This window comes from Cetorhinus maximus, chromosome 5 (assembly GCF_964194155.1).
Source record: "Cetorhinus maximus chromosome 5, sCetMax3.hap1.1, whole genome shotgun sequence".
In the NCBI taxonomy this organism is placed as follows: Eukaryota; Metazoa; Chordata; class Chondrichthyes; order Lamniformes; family Cetorhinidae; genus Cetorhinus; species Cetorhinus maximus.
Genome location: NC_135883.1, coordinates 35,393,149 through 35,421,132, shown reverse-complemented (window position 1 = coordinate 35,421,132; position 27,984 = coordinate 35,393,149). Strand labels below are relative to the sequence as shown.

The following is a 27,984-nucleotide window of genomic DNA, read 5'->3' as shown; positions in this document are numbered from 1 at the left end:
CACTACTTCCTGTAGCCAGGCAATTGTGCTTATAACATTTTATATTCAACATACAAAACATGAAACGGTCTAGTTAGAAAAAGTCATCTAAATACCTACATTTCTTTAAAAAAATTTAAGTTACTGTTAAATCCTTTTATGATTGTGCAACTGACACAAGTGTGTTGCTGTCAAAACTATGGTCAACGTAAAACACTCAGTACGGTTCATTCTCCTAAAACTGGAGCAATAATTACAGCATGCACATGTGACATTCCCGACGCCTGTGATCTTCTGTTTGGACATGGTGCTTTTCGCCTCACTCCCCCCCCATAACCCTCCCCCACCCCACAAACCCCCACCCCCATCTCCGCGCGTTGTCAGAGGATGATGCAGAAGAACTTCTTCTCCCTGAATGGGTTTTCAGAAGCAGGCAGAGGGGCGATGAGTGGATCATCCCTAAGGTGAGCATCGCAGTAAGCCATCAGGTCGGCTGATGCCTTTGACACCTAGAACACGCCAAAGAAAGACCAGTGTTAGGAATGGTTTTACTTGAGTGGTGTGGTGGGAGAGTATCCTGGCTGAACCACTCTCATTACTGTACTTTTTGTTTTGTTTATTCTTGAGATGTGAGCTGACAAGGCTAGCATTTACTACCCATCCTTAATTGCCATCAGGAAGGTGGTGGTGAGCCGCCCTCTTGAACCACTGCACTCCATCTGGTGTAGGGACACATGCAATGAAGTTATAGGGAGGGAGTTCCAGGATTTTGACCCAGAGACAGGGGAGGAATGGCGATATACTTCCAAGTCAAGATAGTGTGTCACTTGGAGGGATACTTAGATGTGGTGGTGCTCCCATGCACCTGCTGACCTTGTTCTTCTAGGAAGACCTGGACAACATTAACATTAAGACTTGAACTAATAAGTCAAGGTTGCAGATTTGGAAGGTGCTGTCAAAGGCCTCTTGGTGAATTGCAGCAGTGCATCTAATGGATGGTACACACTGCTGTTACTGTGCATTGGTGGTGGAGGGAGTGAATGTTAAAAGGTGGTAGATGGGGTGCCAATCAAGCAGCCTGCTTTGTCCTGGATGGTGTCAAGCTTCTTGACTATTGTTGGAGCTGTACTCATCCAGCCAAGTGGAGAGTATTCCATCACATGCCTGATTTGGTCCTTGTAAATGGTGGACAGGTTTTGGGGAATTAAGAGGAGAGTTACTCTTTGCAGAAATTCCAGCCTCTGACCTGCTCTTGGAGTCACAGTGTTTATTTGGCCAGTTAAGTTTCTAGTCAATGGTAATCCCCAGGATACTGGTGGGGGATTCAGCATTGGTAGTACCAATGAACTTCAAGGAAAGAGGGTCAGATTCTCTCTTGTTGGCGAGAGTCATTGCCTAGCACTTGTGTGGTGTGAATGTTTCTTATCAGCTCAAGCCCGAGTGTTGTAAGGTCCTGCTGCATTTGGACATGGACTGCTTCAGTATCTGACGATTCACAAATGATACTGAACATCATGCAATCATCAGCGAACATCCCCACTTCTGACCTAATGATGGAGGGAAGGCCATTGATGATAGAACTGAAGATAGTTGGGTCTAGGACACTACCCTAAGGAACTTCTGCAGCAATGACCTGGAGCTGAGATGATTGGCCTCCAACTACCACAAACATCTTCCTTTGTGGTAGATATGGCTCAACCAGTGGTGAATTTTCCCCTTGATTCATAAGAACTAGGAGCAGGAATAGATCAGGCAGCTCTCAATACTCCTCCATTCAGTACAATCATGAGCAACCTTTACCCTCAACTATATTTTCCCACCTGCTTCCCATATCCCTCAATTCCCTGAGATACCAAAAATCTGTCCATCTATCTCAGCTTTAAATACAGTCAACACTGAGGCATCCACAACCCTCGGGGGTAGATAATTCCAAAGTTCCACTACCCTTTGATCAAAGACACTTCTCCTCAGTCCTAAATGATCGTTTCCTTATCCCGAGACTGTAACCCTGTGTTCAGAATCTTGTATGTTTCAGTGAGATCACCTCTCATTCCTCTAAACTTTAAAGCCCAATTTACTCAGCGTCCCATCATAGGACAACCTTTTCATTCCAGGAATCAATCTAGTAAACCTTTTCGGTACTGTCTTCAATGCAAGTATATCCTTCTTCAAAATAGAGAGAGAAAAACGTGGCCACAGCACTCTAGGTGTGGCCTCATCAAAGCCCTGCACAATTAAAAGAAGACTTCCTTGCTCTTGTACTCCACTTCCCTTGAAATTAAGGCCAATGTGCCATTTGCTTTCTTAATTGCTTGCTGTATCTGCATGTTAACTTTGTGTTCCTTGTACAGGGACACCCAAGTCCCTCTGAACATTAACATTAGTAGTTTCGGGTGTTTTAAAATCCAAGCTGGACAATTACCACCCCATCAGTCTACTCTTGATCATCAGCAAAGTGATGGAAGGGGTCATTGACAGTGCTATCAAGTGGCACTTACTCAGGAACAACTTGCCCGCTGATGCTTAGTTTGGATTCTGCCAGGGCCACTCAGCTCCTGACCTCATTACAGCCTTGGTTCAAACATGGACAAAGAGCTAAACTCCCGAGGTGAGGTGAAAGTGACTGCCCTTGCCATCAAGGCCGCATTTGACTGAGTGTGGCATCAAGGAGCCCTAGCAAAACCGAAGTCGAAGGGAATTGGGGGAAAACTCTCTGTTGGTTGGAGTCATACCTAGCACAAAGGAAGAAGATGGTTGTGGTTATTGGAAGTCAATCATCTCAGTTCCAGGACATCACTGCAGGAGTTCCTCAGGGTAGTGTCCTAGGCCCAACCATCTTCAGCTGCTTCATCAATGACCTTCCTTCTATCATAAGGCCAAAAGTGGGGATGTTCGCTGATGATTGCACAATGTTCAGCACCATTCGTGACTCCTCAGATACTGAAGCATGTTCACATGCAGCAAGACCTGGACAATATCCAGGCTTGGGCTGACAAGTGGCAAGTAACATTTGTGCCACACAAGTACCTGGCAATGACCATTCCCAAAAAGAGAGAAACCAGCCATCTCCCCTTGACATTCAATGCCATTACCATTGCTGAATCTCCAACTATCAACATCCTGGGGGTTACCATTGACCAGAAACCAAACTGAGCCAACCATGTAAATACTGTGGCTATAAGAGCAGGTCAGAGGCTGGGAATTCTGCAGTGAGTAACTCACCTCCTGACTTCCCAAAGCCTGCCCATCATCTACAAGGCAGAAGTTAGGAGCGTGATGGAAAACTCTCCACTTGCCTGGATGAGTGCAGCTCCATCAACACTCAAGAGGCTTGACACCATCCAAGTCAAAGCAACCTGCTTGATTGGCACCCCATCCACCATCCACTCTCTCCACCACCGACGCACAGTGGCAGCAGTGTGTACCATCTACAAGATGCACTGCAGGATCCCACCAGGGCTCCTTCAACAGCACTTTCCGAACTCACGGCCTCTACCAACTAGAAAGACAAGGGCAACAGATCGATGGGAACACCACCACTTGCAAGTTCCCCTCCAAGCCACTCACCATCCTGACTTGGAAATATATTGCTGTTCCTTCACTGTTGCTGGGTTAAAATCCTGGAACTCCCTCCCAAACAGCACTGTGGGTGTACCTACATCACATGGACTGCAGCGGTTCAAGAAGGTGGCTTATCACCACCTCCTCAAGGGCAATTAGAGATGGACAGTATAAATGCTGGCCTAGCCATGTCCCATGAAAGATCTTTAAAAAATTCTGATTTTCTATTCTTGCTACTGAAGTGCGTAACCTCATACCTCCCCACATTATATTCCATCTGCCATCTTGTTGCCCACTCACTTAACCTGTCTATATATCTCTTTGCAGTCTCTGTGTCCTCCTCATGGCTTACATTTCCAACCAGCTTTGTATCATCAGCAGATTTAGATACATTACTCTCTAAGTTATTAATATAGTTTGTAACCAGCTGAGGCCCTAGTACTGTTCTTTGTGGTACTTCACTAGTCACATCCTGTCAATTTGAAAATGCCCAGATTAATCTTACTCTCTGCTTTCTATCCATTAACCAATCCTCTATCCATGTTAATATATTAACCCCAACTCCATGAAACCTTATCTTGCAAATTAACCTTTTATATGACACCTTATTAGATGCCTTTTGGAAATCCAAGTATACTACATCTACACGTTCCACTTTATCTACCCTACTAGTTACATCTTCAATAAACTCTTTGTCAAACATTATTTCCCTTTTGTAAAACCATGTTGACTTTGTTTAATTTTACTATGGTTTTCTAACTGCATTGCTAAGACTTCATTAATAATAGATTCCAGCATTTTCCTCGATATCAGGCTAATTCTCTTTTTCACACTCCCTCCATTTTTGAATATCAGGGTTACATTTATTAACTCCCAAGCTGCTGGGACCATTCTAGAATCTGGGGAATTTTGGAAAATCATAACCACTCCATCCACTATCTCTGCAGATACCTTTATTTAGAGTCCTAGTATGTACCCCTCAGGTCAGAACCCATCAGGTCCTGGGGATTTATTGGATTTCAGTCCCTTAAGTTTCTCCAGTACGTTTTCTCTGCTGATATTCATGACCTTAAATTCCTCACTCTTAGTTACTTAGCCCCTTAGTTACTCTCTATTTCTGGTATGTAATTTGTGTCTTCTATGTGAAAACAGACACAAAATGTTTGTCAATGTCTATGTCATTTGCTTGTTCCCCATGATAATTTCTCTTGTCTCTGCCTCTAAGGAACCAATATTTACTTTAGCTCTTCTTGTTTCTAAAATGCTTGTAAAAAGCTCTTACAAACTGTTTTTATATTCCTGGCTAGCTTCTTCTCACATTCTATTTTTTTCCCCTTTTATCAACTTTTTGGGGGCCCCTTTCTGAATTCCGTAATATTCCCAATCCTTCAGTTTACTGCTATTCTTTGTAACATTAAAAGCCTCTTCTTTTAATCTTTAACTTTCTCAGTAAACCAAGGATGGATCTTTCATGCTAAGTTTTTGATTTTAATGGAATGTATTTTTATTGAACATTGAATTGTTTCTTTATATGTTTCTTATTGTTTATTAATTGCCATACCCTTTAGCCTATTTACCCAATCAACCAGAGCCAGCCCTCCCCTCATACCAATGTAATTGATTTGCTTAAGTTTAAGATTCTTGTTTTTTATTAGAGTATGTTGCTGTCAAACTTAACAGGGAATTCAATTGTATTATGATCACTATTTCCCAGTCCTTTATTTTGACTAATAATTAACCTTATTAGATTGAATTTCCATTGACTTCAAATTTTTCTAGGGCTCTTTGATGCCACAATCGGTCAAATGCTGCCTTGATGTTGAGGGCAGTCACTCTCGCCTCACCTCGAGTTCAATTCTTTTGTCCACATTTGGACCAAGGCTGTAACGAGGCAAGTGGCCAAGTAGCCCTGGTGGAACCCAAGCTGAACATCAGTGAGCAGGTTATTGATAGCACTGTCAACAACACCTTCCATCACTTTACTGATGATTGAGAGTCAGCTGAAGGGGCAGTACAGTAGGCCGGTTTGGATTTGTCCTGCTTTTTATGGACAGAACATACCTGGACAATTTTCCCACATTGCCTGGTTGATGCCAGTTTTATAGCTGCACTGGAACAGCTTGGGTAGGCACCCGGCTAGTTCTGGGGAACAATTCTTCAGTACTGCAACAAGAATTTTGTCAGGGCCCATAGCCTTTGCTGTATCCAGTGCATTCAGCCATTTCTTGATATCACGTGGAGTGAATTAAATTGCCTTAAGACTGACATCTGTGATTCTCAGGACCTCAGGAGGAGGCTAAGGAGATCATCCGCTTGACATTTCTGGCTGAAAATGCTTGCAAACACTTCAGCCTTGTCTTTTGCACTGATGTGTGGGGATGTCTCATCATCGAGCATGGGGATGTTTGTGGACCCTCCTTCTCCCGTTAATTGTTCACCACCATTCACGACCAGACAGAGGGCGGTAGTGAGAAGTGACTGAAGCATTCTGGGAGAAGTCACCGCAGACACCGCGACTCAGAAGGTGATTGAGAAGGACCCACTGTCAAAGAATGGAATAGCCCCAAACATCACATTGCTGTAGTGTTTCCATCCCTCCCTCCCTCCTCAAACCAAAAAAAAGGGAGAGGCAACACCTTCAGGAGTGCACCAGACCTGCGAGGGACACTCTTCTGAAAGTGGATTTTTTTTAAAAGCAGCTGATTGGTGAGTAAATCCTGGTGAACCAATCTATTAAAGTTATTCATTGCTTAATACTGAGGTAGGAGCTAAAAAAAAGTATAGAGTAGTACTGTACAAGTATAATCAGTCAAGAAACAAGGTTCCTAGCTAACATAAATAAGGCCCCGAGCTAGTGTATTTTTTAAGGGAGTAACTAGCTTAATCGAGAGGGACGTCATGGCAGGAGATCTTAGATCCGTGATATGCTCCTCCTGCAGGATGTGGGAAGTGAGGGACGCTTCCAGCATCGCTGTTGACCATGTGTGCGAAAGGTGTGTCTAAATGCAGCTTCTAGCTAACCGGATTTCGGAGCTGGAGCTGCGGGTGGACTCATTGTGGAGCATGTGCGATGCTGAGCAAGTTGTGGTTAGCACGTTTAGCGAGGTGGTCACACTGCAGGTGAAGATTACCCAGGCAGAAAGGGAATGGGTGACCATCAGGAACAGTAAAAGACTCAGGTAGGTAGTGGAGTCCCCTGTGGTCATCCCCCTCTCTAACAGATATACCGCTTTGGATACTGTTGGTGGGGATGGCCTCTCAGGGGAAAGCAGCAACAGCCAAGTTCACAGCAGCGTGGGTGGCTCTGCTGCTCAGAGGGGTGGGAGGAAAACAAGTGGCAGGGCTATAGTGATAGGGGATTCAATAGTTAGGGGCACAAACAGATGCTTCTGTGGCCGCAAACGTGTATCAAGGATGGTATGTTGCCTCCCTGGTGCCAGGGTCCGGGATGTCACGGAGCGGCTGCAGGACATTCTGGGGAGGGAAGGTGAGCAGCCAGTGGTCGTGGTACACATTGGTACCAACGACATAGGTAAACGAAGGGATGAGGACCTGCAAGCTCAGTACAGGGAGTTAGGAGATAAATTAAAATGCAGGACCTCAAATGTAGTAATCTCAGGATTACTCCCAGTTCCAAGTGCTAGCGAGAGCAGGAATAAGAGGATAGGCCAAATGAACACTTGGCTGGAGAGATGGTGTAGCCGGGAGGGATTCAGATTCTTGAGGCACTGCGACCAGTTCTGGGGAAGGTGGGACCTGTACAAACCGGACGGGCTGCACCCAGGCAGGGCTGTGACCAGTGTCCTTGCGGGGCTTTTACTAGTTCTGTTGGAGAGTATTTAAACTAGTGTGGCAGGGGGATGGGATCCCAGGAGTAGGATCAGATAGGTCAGATTCAGATCAGAAAAATGGAGGTAGAACATTAGTTAGGGACGTTGTGATAAACGTGGAGTTACAGGAGAAGCAAAGTTTAAAAAGTGTCCAGCAAGGGAAATTGACGGGGTTAAACTGTTTATACTTCAATGCAAGGAGTATTACAAACAAGGTAGATGAGTTAAGGGCACAGGTAGACACATGGCAGCAGGATGTCATTGCTATAACGTAGACCTGGCTAAAGGAGGGACAAAACTGGCAGCTAAATATCCCTGGTTATAGAGTCTTCAGACACGATAGAGTAGGAGATAAAAAAGGAGGGGGGTAGCACTAATGGTTAAAGAATCAATTCCAGTTGCGAGAAGGGATGATATACTAAATGGGTCAACAAACGAGGCTTTATGGATTGAGCTTAGAAATAAAAAATGGGCAGTCACACTACTAGGAGTATATTACAGACCCCCAAATAGTGAAAGGGAGATAGAAGAACAAGTATGTAGAGAAATTTCTGCTTGTAAGAACAAGAGGGCAATAATAGTAGGAGGCTTCAACTATCCTAATATCAACTGGGATCCAAACAATATAAGGGGCACTGAGGGAGAAAAATTCATGCAGTGTGTCCAGGAAAATTTTTTCAACCAATTAGTGACAAACCCAACGAGAGGAGATGCAATTCTAGACCTAGTCTTAGGGAACGAAGAAGGGCAAATGGGTGAAGTGACAGTTGGCGACCATATTGGGGACAGTGATCACAATTCAGTTAGATTTAGCATTACCATGGAAAAGGACAGAGATAAGGCAGGAGTAAAAGTCTTGAACTGGGGGAAGACAAATTTTGCAGAAATGAGAAGGGATTTGGCTGAGGTGGACTGGACAGCACTGCTGGAGGATAAAACAGTGGAAAACCAGTGGGAAGCACTAAAAAGCGAGATCCTAACTATACAAAGTAGACATGTCCCCTACAAAAATAAGAGTGGTACTGCCAAATCTAGACCTCCCTGGTTGTCTAGAAGAATACAGGGAAAGATCAAACAGAAAAAGATAGGCACAAAGAACTAAGCACTGCAGATAGCCTAGACGAATATAGGAAGTGCAGGGATGAAGTAAAAAAGTAAATAAGGAAATCAAAGAGAGGGCATGAAAAAAGATCAGCAAGTAAAGTTAAAGATGGCCCAAAGTTGTTTTACAAATACATTAATGCTAAAAGGTTAGTTAAGGATAAAGTGGGACCAATCAGAGATGAAGATGGAAACTTGTGTGTAGATGCAGCGACTGTGGGAAGGGTTTTGAATGAATATTTTGTCTCCATGTTTACAAAGGAAAGGGAGGATGTAGATATAGTAGGCCAGGAGGAACACTGCGAAATATTGGACAGGATAGTCATAAAGAGAGAGGAAGTACTCGAAGGGTTGAAATCCTTGAAAGTTGATAAGTCACCAGGGCCAGATGGATTGTTTCCGAGGCTGCTGAAGGAAGTCAAGGAGGAGATAGCAGATGCTCTGAGGATGATTTTCCAATCTTCACTAGATACAGGGGAGGTACCGGAAGACTGGAGAAATGCAAACGTAGTTCCATTGTTTAAAAAGGATCAAAGGAAATGCCAAACAATTATAGGCCAGTTAGTCTTACATCGGTGGTGAGCAAATTAGTCGAATCAATCCTAAGAGATAGGATTAACTGTCATGTGGAAAGGCATGGACTAATCAGGGATGGTCAGCATGGATTTGTTAAAGGAAGGTCTTGCCTCACAAATTTGATTGAATTCTTTGAGGAAGTGACAAGAAGGGTTGATGAAGGTAGTGCAATGGATGTTGTGTACACGGATTTTAGCAAGGCATTTGACAAGGTCCCACATGGCAGATTGGTCAGGAAAGTAAAAGCCCATGGGATTCAGGGTAACGTGGCAAACTGGATAAAAGGTTGGCTTTGTAACAGGAAACAAAGGGTAATGGTCGATGGATGCCCTTGCGAATGGAAAGTTGTCTCAAGTGGTGTTCCACAGGGCTCAGTGTTGGGGCCCTTGCTGTTTGTGTTATATATTAACGATTTGGACGTCAACATTGGGGGCACGATTGGGAAATTTGCAGATGACACAAAGATTGGCCGAATAGTGGATAGTGTAGAGGAAAGCCATTATCTCCAAAACGATATAGATGGGTTGGTGGAGAGGGCGGTAAAGTGGCAGATGGATTTTAACATAGAGAAGTGTGAGGTCATACATTTAGGGAGGTCAAACAGTTACAGGGATTACAAAATAAATGGGAATATACTAAGAGGGGTAGATGAAGTGAGAAATCTTGGCGTACAAGTACACAGGTCCCTGAAGGCAGCAGTTCAAGTAGACAAGGTTGTAAACAAGGCATATGGAATGCTCTCCTTCATTGGCAGAGCTATAGAATATAAAAGTAAGGATATAATGTTGGAATTGTATAAAACACTGGTGAGGCCACAACTGGAGTATTGTGTGCAGTTCTGGTCACCACATTACAGGAAGGACGTAACAGCTCTGGAGAGAGTGCAGAGGAGGTTTACAAGAATGTTGCCAGGGTTAGAAAAGTGTAGCTACGAGGAGAGATTTGATAGGTTGGGGTTATTTTCCCTGGAACAAAGAAGGCTGAGAGGTGACTTGATTGAGTTGTACAAAATTATGAGGGGAATAGATAGAGTGGAGAGGATAAAATTGTTTCACTTGATGGAGAATTCTAGAACCAGGGGATATAGATTCAAGATAAGTGGCAGAAGGTGTAGGGGGACATGAGGAAGAACTTTTTTTACGCAGAGGGTAGTGGGTGTCTGGAATTCACTGCCCAAGTTGGCGGTAGAGGCAGAAACTTTAAACTCTTTTAAAAAGTACCTGGATCTGCACCTAAAGTGCTGTAAGCTGCAGGGCTATGGGCCGGGTGCAGGAAGGTGGGATTAGAAAGGGCACCTGGGTGTCCTCGGGCTGGCATGGACAAGATGGGCCGAATGGCCCCCTTCTGTGCTGTAACTTTTCTATGGTCCTATGGTTCAATGTGGCAAGACTGCAGAGCTTTATATCTTGATCTACTCGTTATGGGATCGTTAGCTCTGTCTGTAACATTCTGATTAACATGCATGCCTGTGTTGTAGCTTGATCAGGTTGGTATTTTGTTCTTAGACATGCCTGATGCGATTCCTGGCATGCTCTCTGACACTCCTCATTGAATAGGGGTCAGTCCCCTGGCTTGCTGCTAATGGTAGAGTGAGGGATATGCCAGGCCAGGAAGCTATAGATTATGTTTGAATACAAATCTGCTGCTGCTGATGGCCCACAGCACCTCATGAATGTCCAGTTTGAGCTGTTAGATCTGGTCCAAGGCTATCCCATTTATTATGATGGTAGTGACACACAACACAATGGCAGATACCTTCATTGTGAAGGTGGGACCTCATTTCCATAAGCGCTGGTCAAATGCCTCTGTAACAGGTAGATTGGTGAGGGCGAGATCAAGTAGATCTTGTTGATTCGGATAGAGGAATGCACGGGCACGAGACTACGTGCTGAGTGAGACGTAGATTGAGTGAGGAGTGAGGAGTTGGGAATTTGGTTCAGATGGGAATTTGGGAGGAGGGGCAAAGAGGTGCTCCTTTTTTTCAGCATCCAGCAGTTGGTGAATTTCCTTCCTTGTCACCAAGCTACGTGAGTGCAACTCTCTATTACTTTATCTGTGTAAATTATTAACTAATTAAATAAATAAGGTTAGGCAGGAATGGCAGGGGTGGTGGTGTGCTGTGATTGCGTTGTGTATGAATCTGTGGAATGCCCCGCAATCCTGGACAACCATATCTGCAGCTTAGTCAACTTTGGCTCTGAGTTGCTGAGCTGGAGTCTGAGTTGTGGACATTGTGGGGCATCAGAGAGGGGGAGAGTTGCCTGGACACTTTGTTCCAAAAGGCAGTCACTCCCCTTAGGTTAGGCAAAACTTTACAGTTGATCAATGATCAGGGACATGAGGGTGTGACTGTGAGTCAGGGAGGCAAAGTGAACCAGCATGTAGTGATGGAGGAGCCTCATCCCCTGACTTTGTCCAACACGTACAAAGTGCTGCCTGTGTGCATGAGGATAAGGACTGCAAGGTAGATGAGCAGACTGACCATGACACCATGGTGAAGGATGCCATTCAAGTTGGGGAAACAAAGAGGAAGGTGGTAGTGAGAGGAGACAGTATAGTCGGGGGGATAGATACTGTTCCCTGCAATAGAGAGCATAAGTCCAGACGGTTGTGTTGCCTGCCTGGGTGCCAGGGTTTAGGACATCTGCTCAGGGCTGGAGAGGAACTTGTAGGGAGGAGGAGGATCCAGTGGTTGTGGTCCATGTGGGTACTAATGACATAGGAGGAATCAGGAAAGCGGTTCTGCTGAGGGAGTATGAGCAGCTAGGGGGCAAGTTAAAAAGAACCTCAAGAGGTGAGCCACGAGTGAATTGGCGTAGGGTAAATAAGATTAGAGTAATGAATGCATGGCTCAAAGATTGATGTGATAGAAATGGATTTCAATTCCTGGGGCACTGGCATCAGTATTGGGGAAATTGGGAGCTGTACTATTGGGACGGTCTTCACCTGAACTGTGCTGAGACCAGTATTCTGGTGAATCATGTAACTAAGAGCATTAGAGACCTTTAAACTAAATAGTGGGGGTGGGGGGGGAGGGATCATGTGAGAGAAGATATAGTAGAGTAAAGGGAAACAACCAAGTAATACAGCAGGGCAGCAATTTGGGTAATGAATTCCAGTGTTACAGGAACGGACAGAACATACAATCATAATAAGAATGCACCAGCAGATAAAACGGAAAACGGTAAAAACAAAGTTTAAGGCCCTGTATCTGAATGCACGTAGCATTTGTATCAAAGGGATAAATTGTTAGCACAGCTAGAGATAAATATAAATGACCTGATAGGCATTACAGAGACATGTTTGAAAGGTGACCAAGGTTTGGGACCTGAATGTTGAAGGGTATTTGACATATCAGAATGACAGGAAGCTAGGAAAAGGTGGTGGGGTAGCTGTGTTAATTAAGAATGGCCTTAGTTCAGTACTGAGAGAAGGCCTTAGCTTGAAAGAACAAGATGTAGAATCAATTTGGGTAGAGATAAGAAATAGTAAAGGGAAGAGGTCACTTGTGGGAGTATTTTATAGGCCCCCTAACAGTAGTTACAATATAGGACAGAGCATACAGGAAGAAATAAATAAGGTATGCAAGAAAAGTACCAGGATAATCATGGGTGACTTTAATCTATATGCAGATTGGGAAAAATCAGTTTGGCAAAAGTAGCCTGGAAAGCGGGTTCAGAGAGTGTTTTTGGGACAGTTTCTTAGAGCAGTACATTCTAGAGCCAACCAGGGAGCAGGCTATCTTAGACCTCCTTGTGCAATGAGGCAGGATTAATCAATATCCCCGTGGTGAAGGAGCATCTAGGTGACAGCGATCACAACATAATAGAATTTCATGTTCAGTTTGAAATGGAGAAGTGTGGATCCATGACTAGTGTTTTAAACCTAAATAAAGGTGACTATGAGAGTATGAAGGCAGAGCTGGCTAAGGTGAACTGGGAAACTAGGTTAAAAGGCAGGACGGTAGAGTTGCAGTGACAGACTTTTAAGGAGATATTCAATAATGCTCAGAAAAGATTTACCCCAGTGAGAAAGAAAGGCTCTTTGACAAGGATGCATTATCCATGGCTAAATAAGGAAGTTAACGATAGCATTACACTGAAAGAAACACTGTACAAATTTGCAAAGTTTAGTGGAAGGTCAGAGGGTTGGACAGATTTTAAGAATCAGCAAAGAATGACTAAAAAGATAATAAAGAGGCAGAAAGCAGAGTATGAGAGAAAGTAAGATAAAAATGGATAGTAAATATTTGAATAGGAAAAGAGTAACTAAAGCTAGTGTTGGCCCCTAGAGAGTTTCTGGGGAGCTGATAATGGAAAACAAATGGTGGTGGCGTTGAACAGGTAATTTGTGTCTGTCTTCACGATAGAGGACTTAGGAAATTTCCCAAAGATTCTTGAAAACCAATCGATGATAGGGAGGAATAACTTAATACAATCACCATTACCAGGGAAATGGCGCTAGGAAAACCATTAGAGCTAAAGGCTGACAAGTCCCCAGGACCGGATGGCCTGCATCCTAGGGTCTTAAAAGAAGTGGTGGCACAGATAGAAGATGCATTGGTTATAATCTTCCAAAATTCCTTAGATTCTAGAAGAGTTCCAGTGGAAATGTAACACCTTTATTCAAAAAAGGAGGGAGGTAGAAGGCAGGAAACTATAGGCCAGTTAGCTTAACATCATAGGGCAAGAGCTAGAATCCATTATTAAAGGAGGTTATAGCAGGATGCTTAGATTTGATCAGGCAGAGCCAACATGGCTTTGTGAAAGGGAAATCGTGTTTAACTAATCTTTTAGAGTTTTTTTGATGAAGTAACATTCAAGGTGGATAAAGGGGAGCCGATAGATGTGGTGTACTTGGTTTTCTAAAAAGCATTTAATAAGGTGTCACATCAAAGATTACTACACAAGGTAAGAGCACATGGTGTAGGAGGTAACATATTAGCATGATAAATGATTGGTTAGCTAACAGGAAGCAGAGAGCAGGGATAAATGGGTCTTTTTTGGATTGGCAAGCTGTAACTCATGGAGTGCCATTGGGACCAGTGCTGGAGCCTCAACTATTTACAATCTCTATCAATGACTTGGATGAAGGGAGTGAATATATGGTGGCTAAATTCGCTGATGACACCAAGATAGGTAGGAAAGTAAGTTGTCAAGAGGTAGAGAGTCAGCAAAGGGTTATAGGCAGGTTAAGTGAATGGGCAAAAAATTGGCAGGTGGAGTATAATGTGGAAAAATGTGAACTTGTTCACTTTGGCAGGAAGAATAGAAAAGCAGCATTTAATTAAATGGAGAAAAATTGCAGACCTCAATGATACAGAGGGATCTAGGTGTCCTGGCACATGAATCATAAAGTTAGTACATAGGTACAGCAAGTGATTAGGAAGGTAAATGAAATGTTGGTGTTTATTGCAAGTGGAATGGAATATAAAAGTAGGGAAGTTTTACTGGAGCTGTACAGGGCCTTGGTGAGACCACATCTGCAATACTGTGTGCAGTTTTGGTCTCCTTATTTAAAAAATATATAATTGTTTTAGAAACAGTTCAGAGAAGGTTCACTGGACTCATTCCTGAGATGAAGGGATTGTCTTATGAAGAAAGGTCGAACAGGTTGGGCCTACTTCCATTGGAGTTTAGAAGAAAAAGGTGACCTTATTGAAATGTATAAGATCCTGAGGGGACTTGATCGGCTGGATACCTGGAGCATGCTGCCTCTTGTGGGGGAGACTAAAACTAGGGGACATAGTTTAAAAATAGGAGGACTCCCTTTCAAGACAGAGAGGAGGAGTAATTTTTTTCTCCCAAAGAGTCGTTGGTGTGTGGAATTCTCTTCCCCAGAAAGTAATGGAGGCTGGGTCATTGAATTTATTCAAGGCAGAGTTAGACAGATTTTTGTTAAGCAAGGCAGTCAAGGATTATGGGGTGCAGACAGGAAAGTGGAGCCAAGACTACAACCAGATCAGCCATGATCTTATTGAATGGTGGAGCAGGCTCGAAGGGCTAAATGGCCTATGTTCTCACCACCAGTTGCACACCCAGTCGGGCAGATATGTCCTTCAGGACCTGGCTAGTTCGATCAGTAGTGGCGCTACTGAGCCAGTCTTGATGGACATAGAAGTTCTCTACCCAGAGTACATTCTGTGCCCATGCTACCCTTAGTATTTCTTGACGTGGTGTTCAACATGGAGGAGCACTGAATTATCAGCTGAGGGGAAGGGTGGCAGTGGTGGTCGGTGTTTATGTAACTAGAATGAGGCTTAAAAGGTGAAACTATGAGGACAGATTACCTAAACTAGTCTGTGTCTCTTTGAATTTAGAAGTTTGGAGAGGTAATCATATGAGGTGTTTGAAACATTAAAAAGATTTGATAGCATAGTAGAGAGAAACTATTTCCTCTGGTGGAGAACCCAGAACAAGGAGGCACAACTTCAAGGGTTATTCAAGGGTGTTGTCAGGAAGCACTTTTTCCACACATAGTGTGGTAGAAGTCCAACAAGGAGGATAGTAACAGACTTCAGGAGGACATGGACAGCTGGTTAAATGGGCACATACATGGCAGATGAAATTTAATGAAGAGTGTGAAATGATACATTTAGGAAGAAAAGATGAGGAGAGACAATATCAATAAAATAGTACAATTTTAAAGTGAGTGAGAAGGCTGTTAAAAAAGCATATGGGATCCTAAAATTTATAATTAGAGGCATGGACTACAAAAGCAAGAAAATTATGCCAAATTTTTATAAATTACTGGTTAGGCCTCAGCTGGCATATTGTGTCCAATCTGGGTAGTACACTTATGCTGGTCAGAAGGATATCAAGGATGTGGAGAGGGTGCAGAAGAGATTTGCTAGAGTGATACCAACTATGAAGGATTCCAGTTAAATGGAAAGTAAAGAAGCTTAAGGGGAAATCTAATAGAGGTATTCAAAATCGTCAGGAGTTTTGTTAAGAGTAAATAGGGAGTCAGTAACAAGAGCACACAGATTTAAGGTAATTGGCAAAAAAAAAGATGAGCAGAAATTTATTTATGTGGCAAATTGTTAAAATCTGGAATGCACTTTCTGAAAGGATGGTGGAAACAGATTCAGTCGTAATGTTCAGAAGGGAGCTGGATATATAATTGAAGTGGAAAAATTTGCAGGACTATGGGGAAAGCACATGGGAATGAGACTAATTGGATAACTCTTTCAAAGAGCCAGCATAAGGATGATGGGCTGAATGCCCCCTTCTGTGCTGGATATTTCCTTTCCTCACTGATGTGGAAGCTCCCTGATCTGCTGATTGACAGTCCTATAGGCTCATGTACAGCCGCACACAAGCTCCTAGGATTGAATCAACCATTTCTGCAGCTGAGACATGAGCTCCCTCAACCCCGATTGTGGGGTGGGGGTGGGGGGGGGGGGGGGGGGGGGGCGGGCAGTGGGGGACACAAATTGGCAGAAAGATGACATCGGTCTCATAAATCAGGACAAGCACAGAGCCAGTTCTGGATTAATACAGGCTCCACAGTTTCATTTTGGCCTTGACATCCTTCCTAAAGTTTGGTGCCCAGATTGGACACAATATGCCAGCTTAGACCTAACTAGTAATTTATAAACATTTAGCATAACTTTCTTACTTTTGTAGTCCAAAGTATACAAGGCAATCTGATCCACATGGAGACCTTGCAATTCTTTCTGTACCTTTTTAACAATCCACACATATTTTTTCCCCATTTTTCATAGTCAGGATGTGCTGATCAAACAATTTGCATTTATAGAGCACCTTTAAAGTAGCAAAACATCCCAAGTGACTTCTCAAGGAACATAATTATTTGCAAATGGACACCAAACCTCATAAGGCAATATTAGGACAAGGTGACAAAAAGCTTGGTCAAAGAGGAAGGCTTTAAGAGAGTGTCTTAAAGGAGAAGAAACAGGCAGAGCGGTTCAGGGAAGGAATTCCAAAACTTGGGGTCTAGGTACTGGTAGCTGAAGGTACAGCTACCAATGGTGGGGCAAAGGAAATCAGGGTCAGGCAAGGTCTTGGAAGGTTGTAGTGACAGAAAGAGGTTACAGAATTAGGGAGGGGTGAAGCCGTGGATAGATTGGAACAGAAGGATCAGCATTTGAAATTTGTGTTGTTGTCATATTGATGCCAATTTGTAAAAACGTCACAGATTAGTCTGTTGGGCAACATTCACAAAAACAAAAAGTTATCTTGCTTTCACTCTGGCATTAAAAAAAAATCTGCAGGTTACAATGAATATGATTTGTTGATGTGTTATCAGAGTCCTTACAGTTAAGAAAGGATGGGGATTGTCGATTTAAAAAGCCTGCGTGAAATCCTGGGAGCTCCTCTATAATTATGTTGGAAGCTTCAGTGACTGTAGGAAAACCTTCTCGTCGAAACTATCAATACCACTTGTTTCCCTGAAAGGATGCAGCTTTCTGTGCTGCATGTTCTTAGTGCCTATTTGCAACCAGCCTGTTCCAAGCCCCATTGTCGTCTGATAATAAGAGTCTGTCAGCTCCTAATGGGAGAAAATCAAACATAGCCAGGGCCTGGAAGGAGGTGTCATGCGATGCAACTAAAAGACTATCACAGGCAGTGAAGATTTCTGGCAGCATGAAAGCATCTAATTAAAATGTTTACTGCTCTTTTTGGGGAGTTTCAAAATTGCAAAGACAAGAGCTGGCTGTAAAATCTCTTTATTTAGCCATAAGAACTAGAGACTGCCTTTATCAGACAACAGCCAGGGAGGGTTAATGAGGAAACATGTTCTGAAGTGGTTTCATTTTTTTGAGATTATTTTCTCTCCCTGTTCAATTTCCTGGTGGGTGTACCAGTATATTAAAATGTCTGCATTCAACCATAGCCTAGTGTAAGATATATGGTGTTAATGAGTACAGTAATATATCATTAAATGCTGTGTCATTACCATCCAAATGAGACATGGAAAGAACCTATGAGTCACTGGCACTCCTCTGCTTTGCATCCAACCCAGTTGCTTAATTTTTTTTCCCTTTCTAGCTGGTGTTGAGTTGCCAACCTTCCAGGATAGCCCTGGAACCTCCAGAATTTAAACATTAATCTTCCGAACACAGTGAACAAAAACCCATGAGAAAGGTCAGAGGGGTATCAAAAAGTTGTTTTGTTTTAGAGGGGCATCAAAAAGTTGTTTTGTTTTTCCATTTTTTTTGAACACCATTATTTTTTAGTTATAGTTAGAGATGAGGGATAAAGGAATTAAGAGGATGGGTCAATCGTCAGAAATCTCCAGGAATACATCCAACCAGGTTGTCAACTCTCCCTGATGTCTATGTTTACACTCAATCTAGAGAACTGGGCCAGCCTTTAGCTAGTAATTCATAACATAAACAACTACTTATACTTCAATCGCACTCATTTCATTCGAGGATTTGGATATGCACTAAGCTCTGGAGAGGATGCTGGGGGTGAAAACAGGAAAAGACTAGCTGGTCCAAGCAGCCTGTCCCATACTTTCATGCATTTTGCCACTAGATTCCCTACTCCCACAGTACCATGCTGCCTAACAGGAGTGGTGGAAAATCTGATCAGAAACTCCAGGAAAACTACAGGGAACAAGTCTGGAACATTCCTCCCTGAACACTTTAGGTGACCCACATTAGTCCAGGAGACCATACAGCCTGTGATTGACATCATTTGGTACTTCCCTCTGGTATAATGCGATCTCCACCCCAGTCTGAAACCAGTCCAGCTCTCAAAGGTATTAGTATTTGCATATGGCTGGAAGAGATCACACAGGGAAAGCAAAGCCATGGTAGGTTTTTCTGAAGGTGAAGAAGAGCCTCTTAATGGTGATTATCTTAACAGTTGAATGCAAAGACAATCATCCCTCATATCATCATTGTAAAACAAACAAAATAAGGACAATTATCTCTTTCCTTAAAAGATGCCTCAGAACTGTCATCTTTCTAAAATTGCCAACTATGAATCTTTAGAAAGTACTGCTTACCTTCATTCTTTCCATGCAGGCTTCCATCTTCAGCTGTTCTACAGCTTTTCTGGCCTGAGAAATACTGGCTGTGCTGTTGTTCGACATTTCCTGTCACTCTGTAAACCTTCAAATCAAATCACATGCCCTGAAGTTTAAGGGATGTAAAGTGTTGAGATGTCAATCTAAATTGCATTCCCTTAGGTATTTACGTATGAAAGTTAATACTGTTATTTACCCCACAGTTTTCAAAAACAACCCATATTGGATCAGGAATTAGCTAATGGAGTGGATCATTGCACTGTAATTTCATTCTCGGGCTCAGTTTGAAGTCTAATGGGTTTAAAGTCTCCCTTAACTATTGAGTCAGGAGGTGCAGGCTTCATTCCTTGCTCTGGGCAGCCTGGTGAGTGGAAACTGGGACTCAAGCTCTGAATTCTGGGTTGACATCCAGTGGGATTCTCATGTGCATTGCGTGTGGCTGATCCCTCCACCCTCATCATTTGGGGTTTTGGAAGCACAAAACATTTTCGCCTCATCAGATTAGCTGCCATATTGGCTGGTATAAAGGTGGTTAAATCAGCCTGAGTCCTACTACTATTTTTGCACTATTCTCCAGGGGAAGGGCAAGGATGTGAAAATAGTGCCAACTGCATTAAGTGACTTTACTGCTCTTTGACATAATGCATTCTGAGGAGGACAGCATCATGAAAAGCAACTTGAATTTTACAGCAGTACAATTCTATTTTTAGGGGGTCAACCTAAACTTGTAAAACTGGAATTTCCTTGGAGTCTGCTCCTGTACTGTTCTTAAACTTTGTTGGAAGTATAGTAGAAACTGCTTACATGGCTAAACAGGGAAATTCTAGATGAGGATAATTATTCTCAATCTATAGTGGTGCATTTTAACAAAGATTTAAAATTAACATTTAAATTTAATATAAGGTTGGGATTTGAATTCCCCCCTCTCGGGATTACTAGTTCAGTAAAATGACCATCATGCTACTATACCAATGAATAGGAACATAAAGTACAAGAGCAAAGAAGTAATGGTATTTTTTTTTTACATATTAATTGTTGGTCCAAAAACTGTATACAATTTGACTGAATTATGGAAAAGACATAAAAGCCGTAGCAAGTGTACAGAGTAGATACACCAGAATGATGCCAAAGATGGAAAACTATAATTATAGAGAAGAGACTGGAGATGTTTCCACTGGAAGAGATAGTTTAAGAGATTGGACAAAAACTTACAATATGAAGGATTTTAATAGGATGCATAGGGAAAGACTATTTCTTCAGGTAAAGCAGTCAGTAATCAGTTTTTTTTTTAAACCCAGGGCTGTTGGAGCAGGGAATGCTTTACCACACAGAGTAGTTGAGACAGAGACCAATGCATCCTTGAATGGAGAAGTGGACAGATATTTATAACAGAAATAGTGCAAGGCTCTGGGCAAAGATCTAAGATTAGATTTGGATTCCTTTGGAAAAGAGCAAACATATACAATGGGCTGAATGGCCTTGGTGCAATGAAGCTGGAGTTTAACCCCACCACAGAACAACATTCTGGCAGGGACGCGAAACTCATGGTGAAAACTTAAAATCTGATTTAAAAACCCGATTTCTTTAGTCTTTAAAGCCCAGGTTAGATGTGGAACAGATTTTTCAGTTCTGTAACGTAATCAAGGATTCATGCTGACAGCTGATGTGACTCACCTTGCAGAGAGATAACATGGAGGTGCTATTTGTTCTCTGGAGATGGCCAGAAAGAATGTCAAAAGTAATTGAACCAGCTCCCTTCCTATCAAGATCTGCATAACGGTGTCACTATGGAGCTGGAGCTGTCAACCATGGGCCATATTAAGGATGCCACAGGGACCAAAGAAGTCCAAAAGAAATCAGCTTTTCAATTTCAGTCCTTAAATCTTTGTTGCCTTTCCATAGTCAAAACGAATGGCAACACAGGGGGAAGTTAATAAACATAACTGCACGCTTCAGCAGAGAACTTCCAGCCATTGCTCTTTAATGCCTCTTTGTAATAAGCTGTTTGAGTTGGTGAAGGTTACTTCCCCCCACCCCAAGGCCCACCCCTGTCCCCCCCACCCCCCCTCCAGAAATTACGTTAAGATATTCTTTCAAAAGCTTGGGTTTTGTAGCCAAAATTAGGTATCTGTGACAAGTTCACTCGACTATTGTATTTGAAATATACCATTCATTGGTGGGGTTAGATAAAGGGTAGGAGAAGGCTCATGTGAAGCATAAACACTGGTATGGACTAGTTGGGCTTATTGGCTTGTTTCTGTACTGTGCATTCTATATTTCTGTCTGATGTTATCTACCTCCTTAGGTCACTGGACCAGTATATATAGTCCTGTTCTAATAGTAAATCTGTGGAAAATCCAATTTGATAAGACAGATGGACAGCAATGGTGTGCTTTTTGTTTGAATGTGCCCTTTTCTAGGCTCCTCAGCTTCCTTCAGCACCCCTGCAGGACATCGAGCCTGCAGATTTGATAATTACTGTCAGCTTAAAACGGGCACCAGAAATGTTCAAAGGAAACATCTGCCTTGAATCGTGTTAAAGTCAGGAGAGGCAATTAACACCACAGGGAAGAGGAGCATGTGAGGGGGAAGAATCACTTGCTGGGCGTGTCGCACTGCTGGAGTCTGCCATTAGCTTTGATTTTTTTTTTTAAATAACCTTTTATCAGTGCATCAAGAACCAGTGCCCTAAAGGTTTCAGATGACGTGGCTGCACATTAGTTCCAATTGGATCCCGCTTTCTAGTGATGAGAGCCCAACACAGTTCCTCACAACCTTCAGCATTGAGGACCAGCTCCTTCTTGCTCTACAGAAAATGATAGGATTAATTCAAACTAAAATCAAGTCAAAGCTCAAATTAATACTTCTTTCCATTCTTTAATGCAGTAATTTCTATTACTGGTAAATAGAATTACATGGAATTTACAGCACAGAAACAGGCCATTCTCCCCAACCAGTCTTGAGGACATGCTCCATCATGCTGTGTGGCACTACTTCTGTGCCTAATGGGATAGATTCAGAATAAACCTAGCAGCTCAAAATTGGACATCAGTGAGGCACCATGTACTATCAGCAGCAACAGAATTGTACTCAACTGTAATTTGTAACCTCTACCATTAAACTTGGGACCAACCCTGGTTCAATCAGCACCAAGCATACCTGAAAGTGAGATGCCAACCTGGTGAAGTTACAACACAGGGCTACATACATGCTAGAAAGCAGAAGCAACCTGTTTTGGACAGATCTAGCTAAGTAATTCCACAACCAACACATCAGATCAAAGCTCTGCAGACCTGTAACATCCAGTTATGAATGACTGTGGACAATTAAATGACTATTGGGAGGAAGAGGCTCCATGAATAATTTATACTCAATGATGACGGAGCCCAGCACAAGGATAAAAGGCAAGGCTGAAGCATTTGCCACTATCTTTCACCAATTTGATTCACTCCACATGATAGCTAGAAACAGCTGAGTGCATTGGACGCAGCAATGGTTAGAGGCCCTGACAAGATATTCGTTGTATTGCAGAAGACTTTTGCTCCAGATGTAGCCATGCCTCTAGCCAGGCTGTTCCAGTACAGCTACAACACTGGCATCAACAAAATGGAAAATTGCCCATCCATGTCCTGCCTGCAAAAAGCAGGGCAAATCAAATCTAGCCAATTAATATCCCACCAACATACCCTCACTTATCAGCAAAATTATGGAAGGTATCACCGACAGTGCTATCAAGCAACATTTACCTACCAATTATCTACTCATCAATCCTCATTTTGAATTTCACTAGGATCATTTGGCCCCAGATATCATTACAGTACGTTCCAAACATGGACAAAGGACAGACTGCAGAGGTGAGACAGACTTCCCAAGGCAGCATTTGATCGAATTTGGCATCAAGGAGATCTTATAAAATTAAAGTCAATCGGTATTAGGGAGAAAACTCTCCACAGGTTGGAGTCATAACTAGCACAAAGGAAGGTGGTTGTAGTTGGTGGAGGACAATCATCTCAGGCCCTGGACATCACTGCAGGAGTTCATCAACCTTCATCATGAGGTGAGAAATGGGGATATTTGCACAGTGTTCAGTTCCACTCACAACTCAGGTAATGAAGCAGTCTGTTCCCACATACAGCAAGAGCTGGACAACTGGAGATCGATAAAGTGTCAAGTAACATTTGCACCACACAAATGCCAGTGAATGACTATCTCCAATGAGGGAGTTTAATCACCTCCCCTAGACGTTCAATGGTATTACCATCAGCAAGCCCTCTCATCAACATCCTTGGGGTAACCAATGACCAGAAACTTAACTGGACCAGGTAAGAGGCTGGATATTTTGCGGCAAGTGACTCACTCCTGACTGCTCAAAGCCGGTCCACCATCTACAAGGCATAAGACAATAGTGTTATGGATTATCCTCCACTTGCCTGGATGAGTGCGGCTCCAACAACACCCAAGATGCTCAACACCATTCATGATAAAACAGCCTGCTTGATTGGCATCCCATCCATAAACATTCACTCCCTCCATCACTGAGTACTGTGGTCTGCAGTGTATATACCAACTACAAGATGCACTGAAGCACCTCGCCAAGGCTTCTTCGACAACACTTCCCAAAGCTGTGACTTCTACCACCTAGAAGGGCAGTAGGCACATGGGAACACCATCACGTGCAAGTTCCCCTCCAAGTCATACGCCATCCTGACTTGGCACTATATCGCCATTTCCTCACTGTCACTGGGTCAAAATCCTGGAACTCCTTTCCTAACAGCACTCTAAATGTATCTAGGCCACAGGGACTGCAGCAGTTCAAGAGAGCAGCACATCACCACCTTCCCACAGGCAATTAGGGATAGGTGATAAATGCTGGCCTAGCCAGCAACACCCACATCCTATGAATGAATTAAAAAAATGGTCTATTCTGGAATTTGTGCTCCACACAAGCTTCCTCCCATCCTACTTCATCCAACCCTCTCAGCATATCCTTTGCTTCCTTTCTCCCTCATGTGCTTATCCAGCTTTGCCTTGAATGCATCTACATCATTTGTCTCAACCACTCCCAATGGTAGAGAATTTAACTTCTTGGTAAAGAAGTTTCTCCTGAATTACCTGTTGGTCAGCTACAAACAACAGCTGCGAGCAGAGATTGAGAGCATTCCTGGGCCTAGAGTTTAGACACAATTTCTTGACTCTGCTCTGATTCAATTGGTGTGTATTTTTATGAAGGCTTGACTCAAAACTTGGCAAGATTATACACTATAAAATGAGAAAAAAAAAGTATCAAAACCAGCAGTTGTGCAGAGACAGCTGTGGAGTGCAGGTCAATGTAGTTGTTATTTTATCAGCCTTGACTCAGTTGGTAGGGCTTTCATTTGAGTGAGTAGGCTGTTAGTTCAAATGCTGCACTGTTAAAAGTGGATGAAAAGATTCCATGGCACCATTCAGACTTGAACAGGGAAACCTGTTCAAGTCTGACTCCCCAGTGTCACAGCCAAGATTAATACCTCAACCAGCATCACTGAAACAGATTACCTGATCATTATTACATCACTCTTTGCAGGAGCTTGCTGCATGGCCATGGCTGCCATGTTTCCTACACTACAAGTGAGAAGTATTTAGATATTCACTTGCATTGCCATAACCTCTAGGGCTATGGGCCAAGCATTGGAAAATGGGATTAGTGTAGTCAGATCTTTGTTGACAGGTGCAGACACGATGGGCCGAACGACCTCCATCTGTGCTGTAGATGTCTGAGATTACACTTCAAAATTACTTTATAGGCTGTATGGTGCCTTGGAATGTTCTGACAAATGCTATATAAAATTTAATATAAAGAAATGTGAGGTGATTCATTCTTTAGCACAAAATGTGACAAAACAAACATTAAATGATACAACTTTTAAAGTGTTAGATGAACAGAGAAACACTTGGGGATTTCAGATAGGCTTTAGAAGTAGGAAGACAAGTTAATAAAGCTGTGAGAGAAACATAGGATCCTAAGTTTTAGAAGTAGGGGTACAAGAGTTACAAAAAGCAAACAGCTAATGTTCAATCTGCTAATCATTGGTTAGGCCACAGTTAGAAGCCATTGTCTCTGATCCCAAGCCACCAACTGCACCTCTCTCCCTAGCCACTGTCTGAGGCTGAAGCAAACTGTTTGCAACTTTGGTGTCCTAGTTGGCCCTGCACTAAGCTTCCAACCCCATAGTCTCTCCATTACCAACACTGTTTACTTCTGCCTCTTAATTTCCCACATTCCTACACTGTTTCATCCCATCTGCTGCTGAAACCCTCCTCCATGCCTTTCTTACTTCCAGACCCAACTGGTTCAATGCTTTCCCAGCCAGCCTCCCATCTACCACCGTCCATAAACTTGAGCTCATCCAAAACCCTGCTAACCATCTCCTAACACACACCATGTCCTGTTCACCCATCACTCCTGTGCTTGCTGACCTCTTGCACATTCCCGATTTCCATCTCTGCATCACTGGCGGCTGTGCCTTCAGCCCAACTTCAGAAATTCCCTTCCTAAACCTTTCCACTTTGCTAACTCGCTCTCTGTTAAGATACTCCTGAAGCTCTCTGTCTTTGAACAAGCTTTTGGTCATCTGTCCTAATAGCTCCTTAAGTGTCTCATTGTCAAATTTTGTTTGATTATGCTCACCATGAAGGGCCTTTGAACATTTTACTGCCCTAAGGGTGCTATGTAAATGCAAATTGTTGCAGAATATAGTCTCCAGTTTTGGGTGCCTTTCGTTAGTAAGGATGTCAAAGCTGTGGAGAAGGTGCAGAAGAGCTTCACTACAACAATCCCATGGATCAGAAATATTGGTTATGATAAAAATTGGGATTCATGAGAAGAAAGGTTTAAAGAAGATCAGATTGGATTGGCCAATTTATGAGGGATTTTAAAAAGGTAAAGAGGGAAACCCTTTTCCTCTGTTTAGAGATTGGGTAATGAGAGGGAATCAAGTTAAGGTTCTCTAAAAAGAACAAAGGGAAAGGTCAGGAGAGTTTGTTTTTACATGGAGGGTTGTTATGTCCAAGTAGAAATGTTGGTGGAATTCAAATCTATAATAGCTTTTAAAAGGAATTACATAGAATGTACAGCATAAAAACAGACCAGTCAGTTCAATTGGTCTGTGGCATTCTTCATGCATCACGCAAGCATCTTCATCTCACCCTGTCAACATTGTTTCCTTTCTTCTTCACATGTTTACCTAGCATCTCCTTGAAGGCTATTTGTTGTTATTATTAATAAATGCTATTTGTCTCAACCATTCTTTGCAGTTTGTTATTGTCAGTTGAAATATCTGGTAGCTCAAAACACTAAGATCTTTGGCGACAACAGTGCACACCACTGTAGATGGCTGAGTCATCAGCTGCCTCAACTCTACTCTCTGGAACTCCCTCCCGAAGTCCTGTTGCCTCTCTAAAAACCTCAAAACATCTTTTCAGCCAAAGTATTGGTCTCCTGTATTTAAATATTTTTAAAGGAAAAAAATGTAGGTTTGTTGGAAGGGCATGGGGATGTAACTCTGGATAGTGCTGACAGCTGGGACAGGCACAGTGAGCCTTATGACCCCCTGTGCTTTAAAATTCTATGGTGGAACAATTTTATTTTCTAGGCATGTGCACAGCTGAGTATGTGCAAGTGTGTGCGTGGCATGGATGGGTGGGGTGGGATGGAAAATGATGTCAAGAGTAAGCAAATGAGAGGAAGATCAGCAAACAAAACCCAGTAACAAAAAAATAAGGCGGCAAAAATTTAGCATGGAAAATGGGAAACCATGGTGAAAAACCAGCTTGGGGTGGGGGTTGTTGCCTTCACATTTCTGAAACATCTAGATTGTAGCATTAAACTGGTACAAAACTAGTCTAACAGCCCTGAAGAGCTATTCATCCAAGTTAGTGTGGGATGGAAAGATTGACAGTGATGCTTTTGTCTAAGGCTGGTGAAGGGGCGATGCTGGAGCAGGGGAGACCCCGCTGTGGTCTGGAGGAGGCCCGTGCTATACCTGACCTGGGGGTTGCTTGATGCAGACACTGCCTCAAATAATCCCTTCCTCACCCTCACAAGATTAATTTAAAACAAAATTTCAGATCAGGAACTAAAACATCCAAAGAATATTAAAGTCTGGTTATCTGCACTATACCCACACCACAACTAGAAGTAAAACAGCACGGCTGTAATAATTGCATTGGAGATAGATGATTTTAATACTGAAGCAGGCAGCAAAAAAAAAAATGTTGAGTAGGAGGGTCCAGCTCCAGCATCTGGGAATACAGAGGAGATAAAATGTTCACCAAGAGAGCCGTGAGCTCCCCCCTTTTCCTCACCCATTTTCTATGTGGATCATTTCTCGCACTTATTAACGCCCCCCCCCCCCCCCCCCCACCCCCCATCAGTGTCTGGGCATCTGCCCGAAAACCACTGGCTTTTCACCTCATCACTGAACGGGCAGAGGAGCGGGATGGGACAGGGATTTCAGCCGGAGTTTGTGAAGCAGCCTCTTTTCCTCCCACATTTACATCCCCGCTCGGAAGGCAAGGCAGATCGAGAGACTCCGGCTGAGCTGTGCCAGGAGCGAGAAGAGGCAGATGAGCCAGATGTGAGGGGAAGCCTCGCCTCGCCTTTGTGAACACACTTACCCGGCAGCTGGCAGACACGGGCCGTTCCTCGCACCCAAATCCACGTCCCCGAAGCCGCGCTGCCCTCGAACGAATAACATGAACGGCCCGAGCCGCTGCGCTCTACTTCCACTCAGCTTCTGCCAGACATGGTCCCCGGGTACATGCTGCTCCCCGCTAGAAATAAAAGCAAATCACTTCCCTCCCTCCCTCCCTCCCTGGAAACGCACAGCGTCTGTCTGTCCGCCCTCCGTCACCTACTCTCCGAGATGTTATTGGCTCCTTTCGGGATATTTTAAGA

General features: G+C 43.1%; 1 protein-coding gene and 1 long non-coding RNA gene across 6 annotated transcripts in view; one reads left to right on the top strand and one right to left on the bottom strand.

Moving 5' to 3' along the window:
* The window catches only part of LOC144680577 (uncharacterized), a 39,650-nt gene that overhangs the window by 8,640 nt on the left and 3,026 nt on the right, over positions 1–27,984 (top strand). The gene's annotated exons all lie outside the window — the stretch shown is intronic.
* Positions 24–27,984, bottom strand: gng4 (G protein subunit gamma 4). Of its 5 annotated transcripts, none has more exons than XM_078541717.1 (4): positions 27,705–27,984; positions 21,709–21,855; positions 19,029–19,155; positions 24–488 (listed from the first exon to the last, which is right to left on the bottom strand). In XM_078541717.1, the coding sequence occupies exons 3-4, from the start codon at positions 19,113–19,115 to the stop codon at positions 360–362; spliced, it is 216 nt and encodes a 71-aa protein (XP_078397843.1). In that variant the 5' UTR covers positions 19,116–19,155; positions 21,709–21,855; positions 27,705–27,984; the 3' UTR covers positions 24–359. The 5 variants fall into 5 exon arrangements, with proteins under 5 accessions (XP_078397843.1, XP_078397845.1, XP_078397844.1 ...); XM_078541719.1 differs by having other exon boundaries at positions 19,029–19,134; XM_078541718.1 differs by lacking the exon at positions 21,709–21,855.

What these genes read in the sequence shown, in the direction of transcription:
- gng4 (XM_078541717.1), bottom strand. Translation starts at nt 19,115, where the DNA reads ATGTCGAACAACAGCACAGCCAGTATTTCTCAGGCCAGAAAAGCTGTA. An exon ending in CCTGCATGGAAAGAATGAAG is followed by an intron (nt 489 to 19,028) that starts GTAAGCAGTACT and finishes GGCGTGTTCTAG; the next exon opens with GTGTCAAAGGCATCAGCCGA.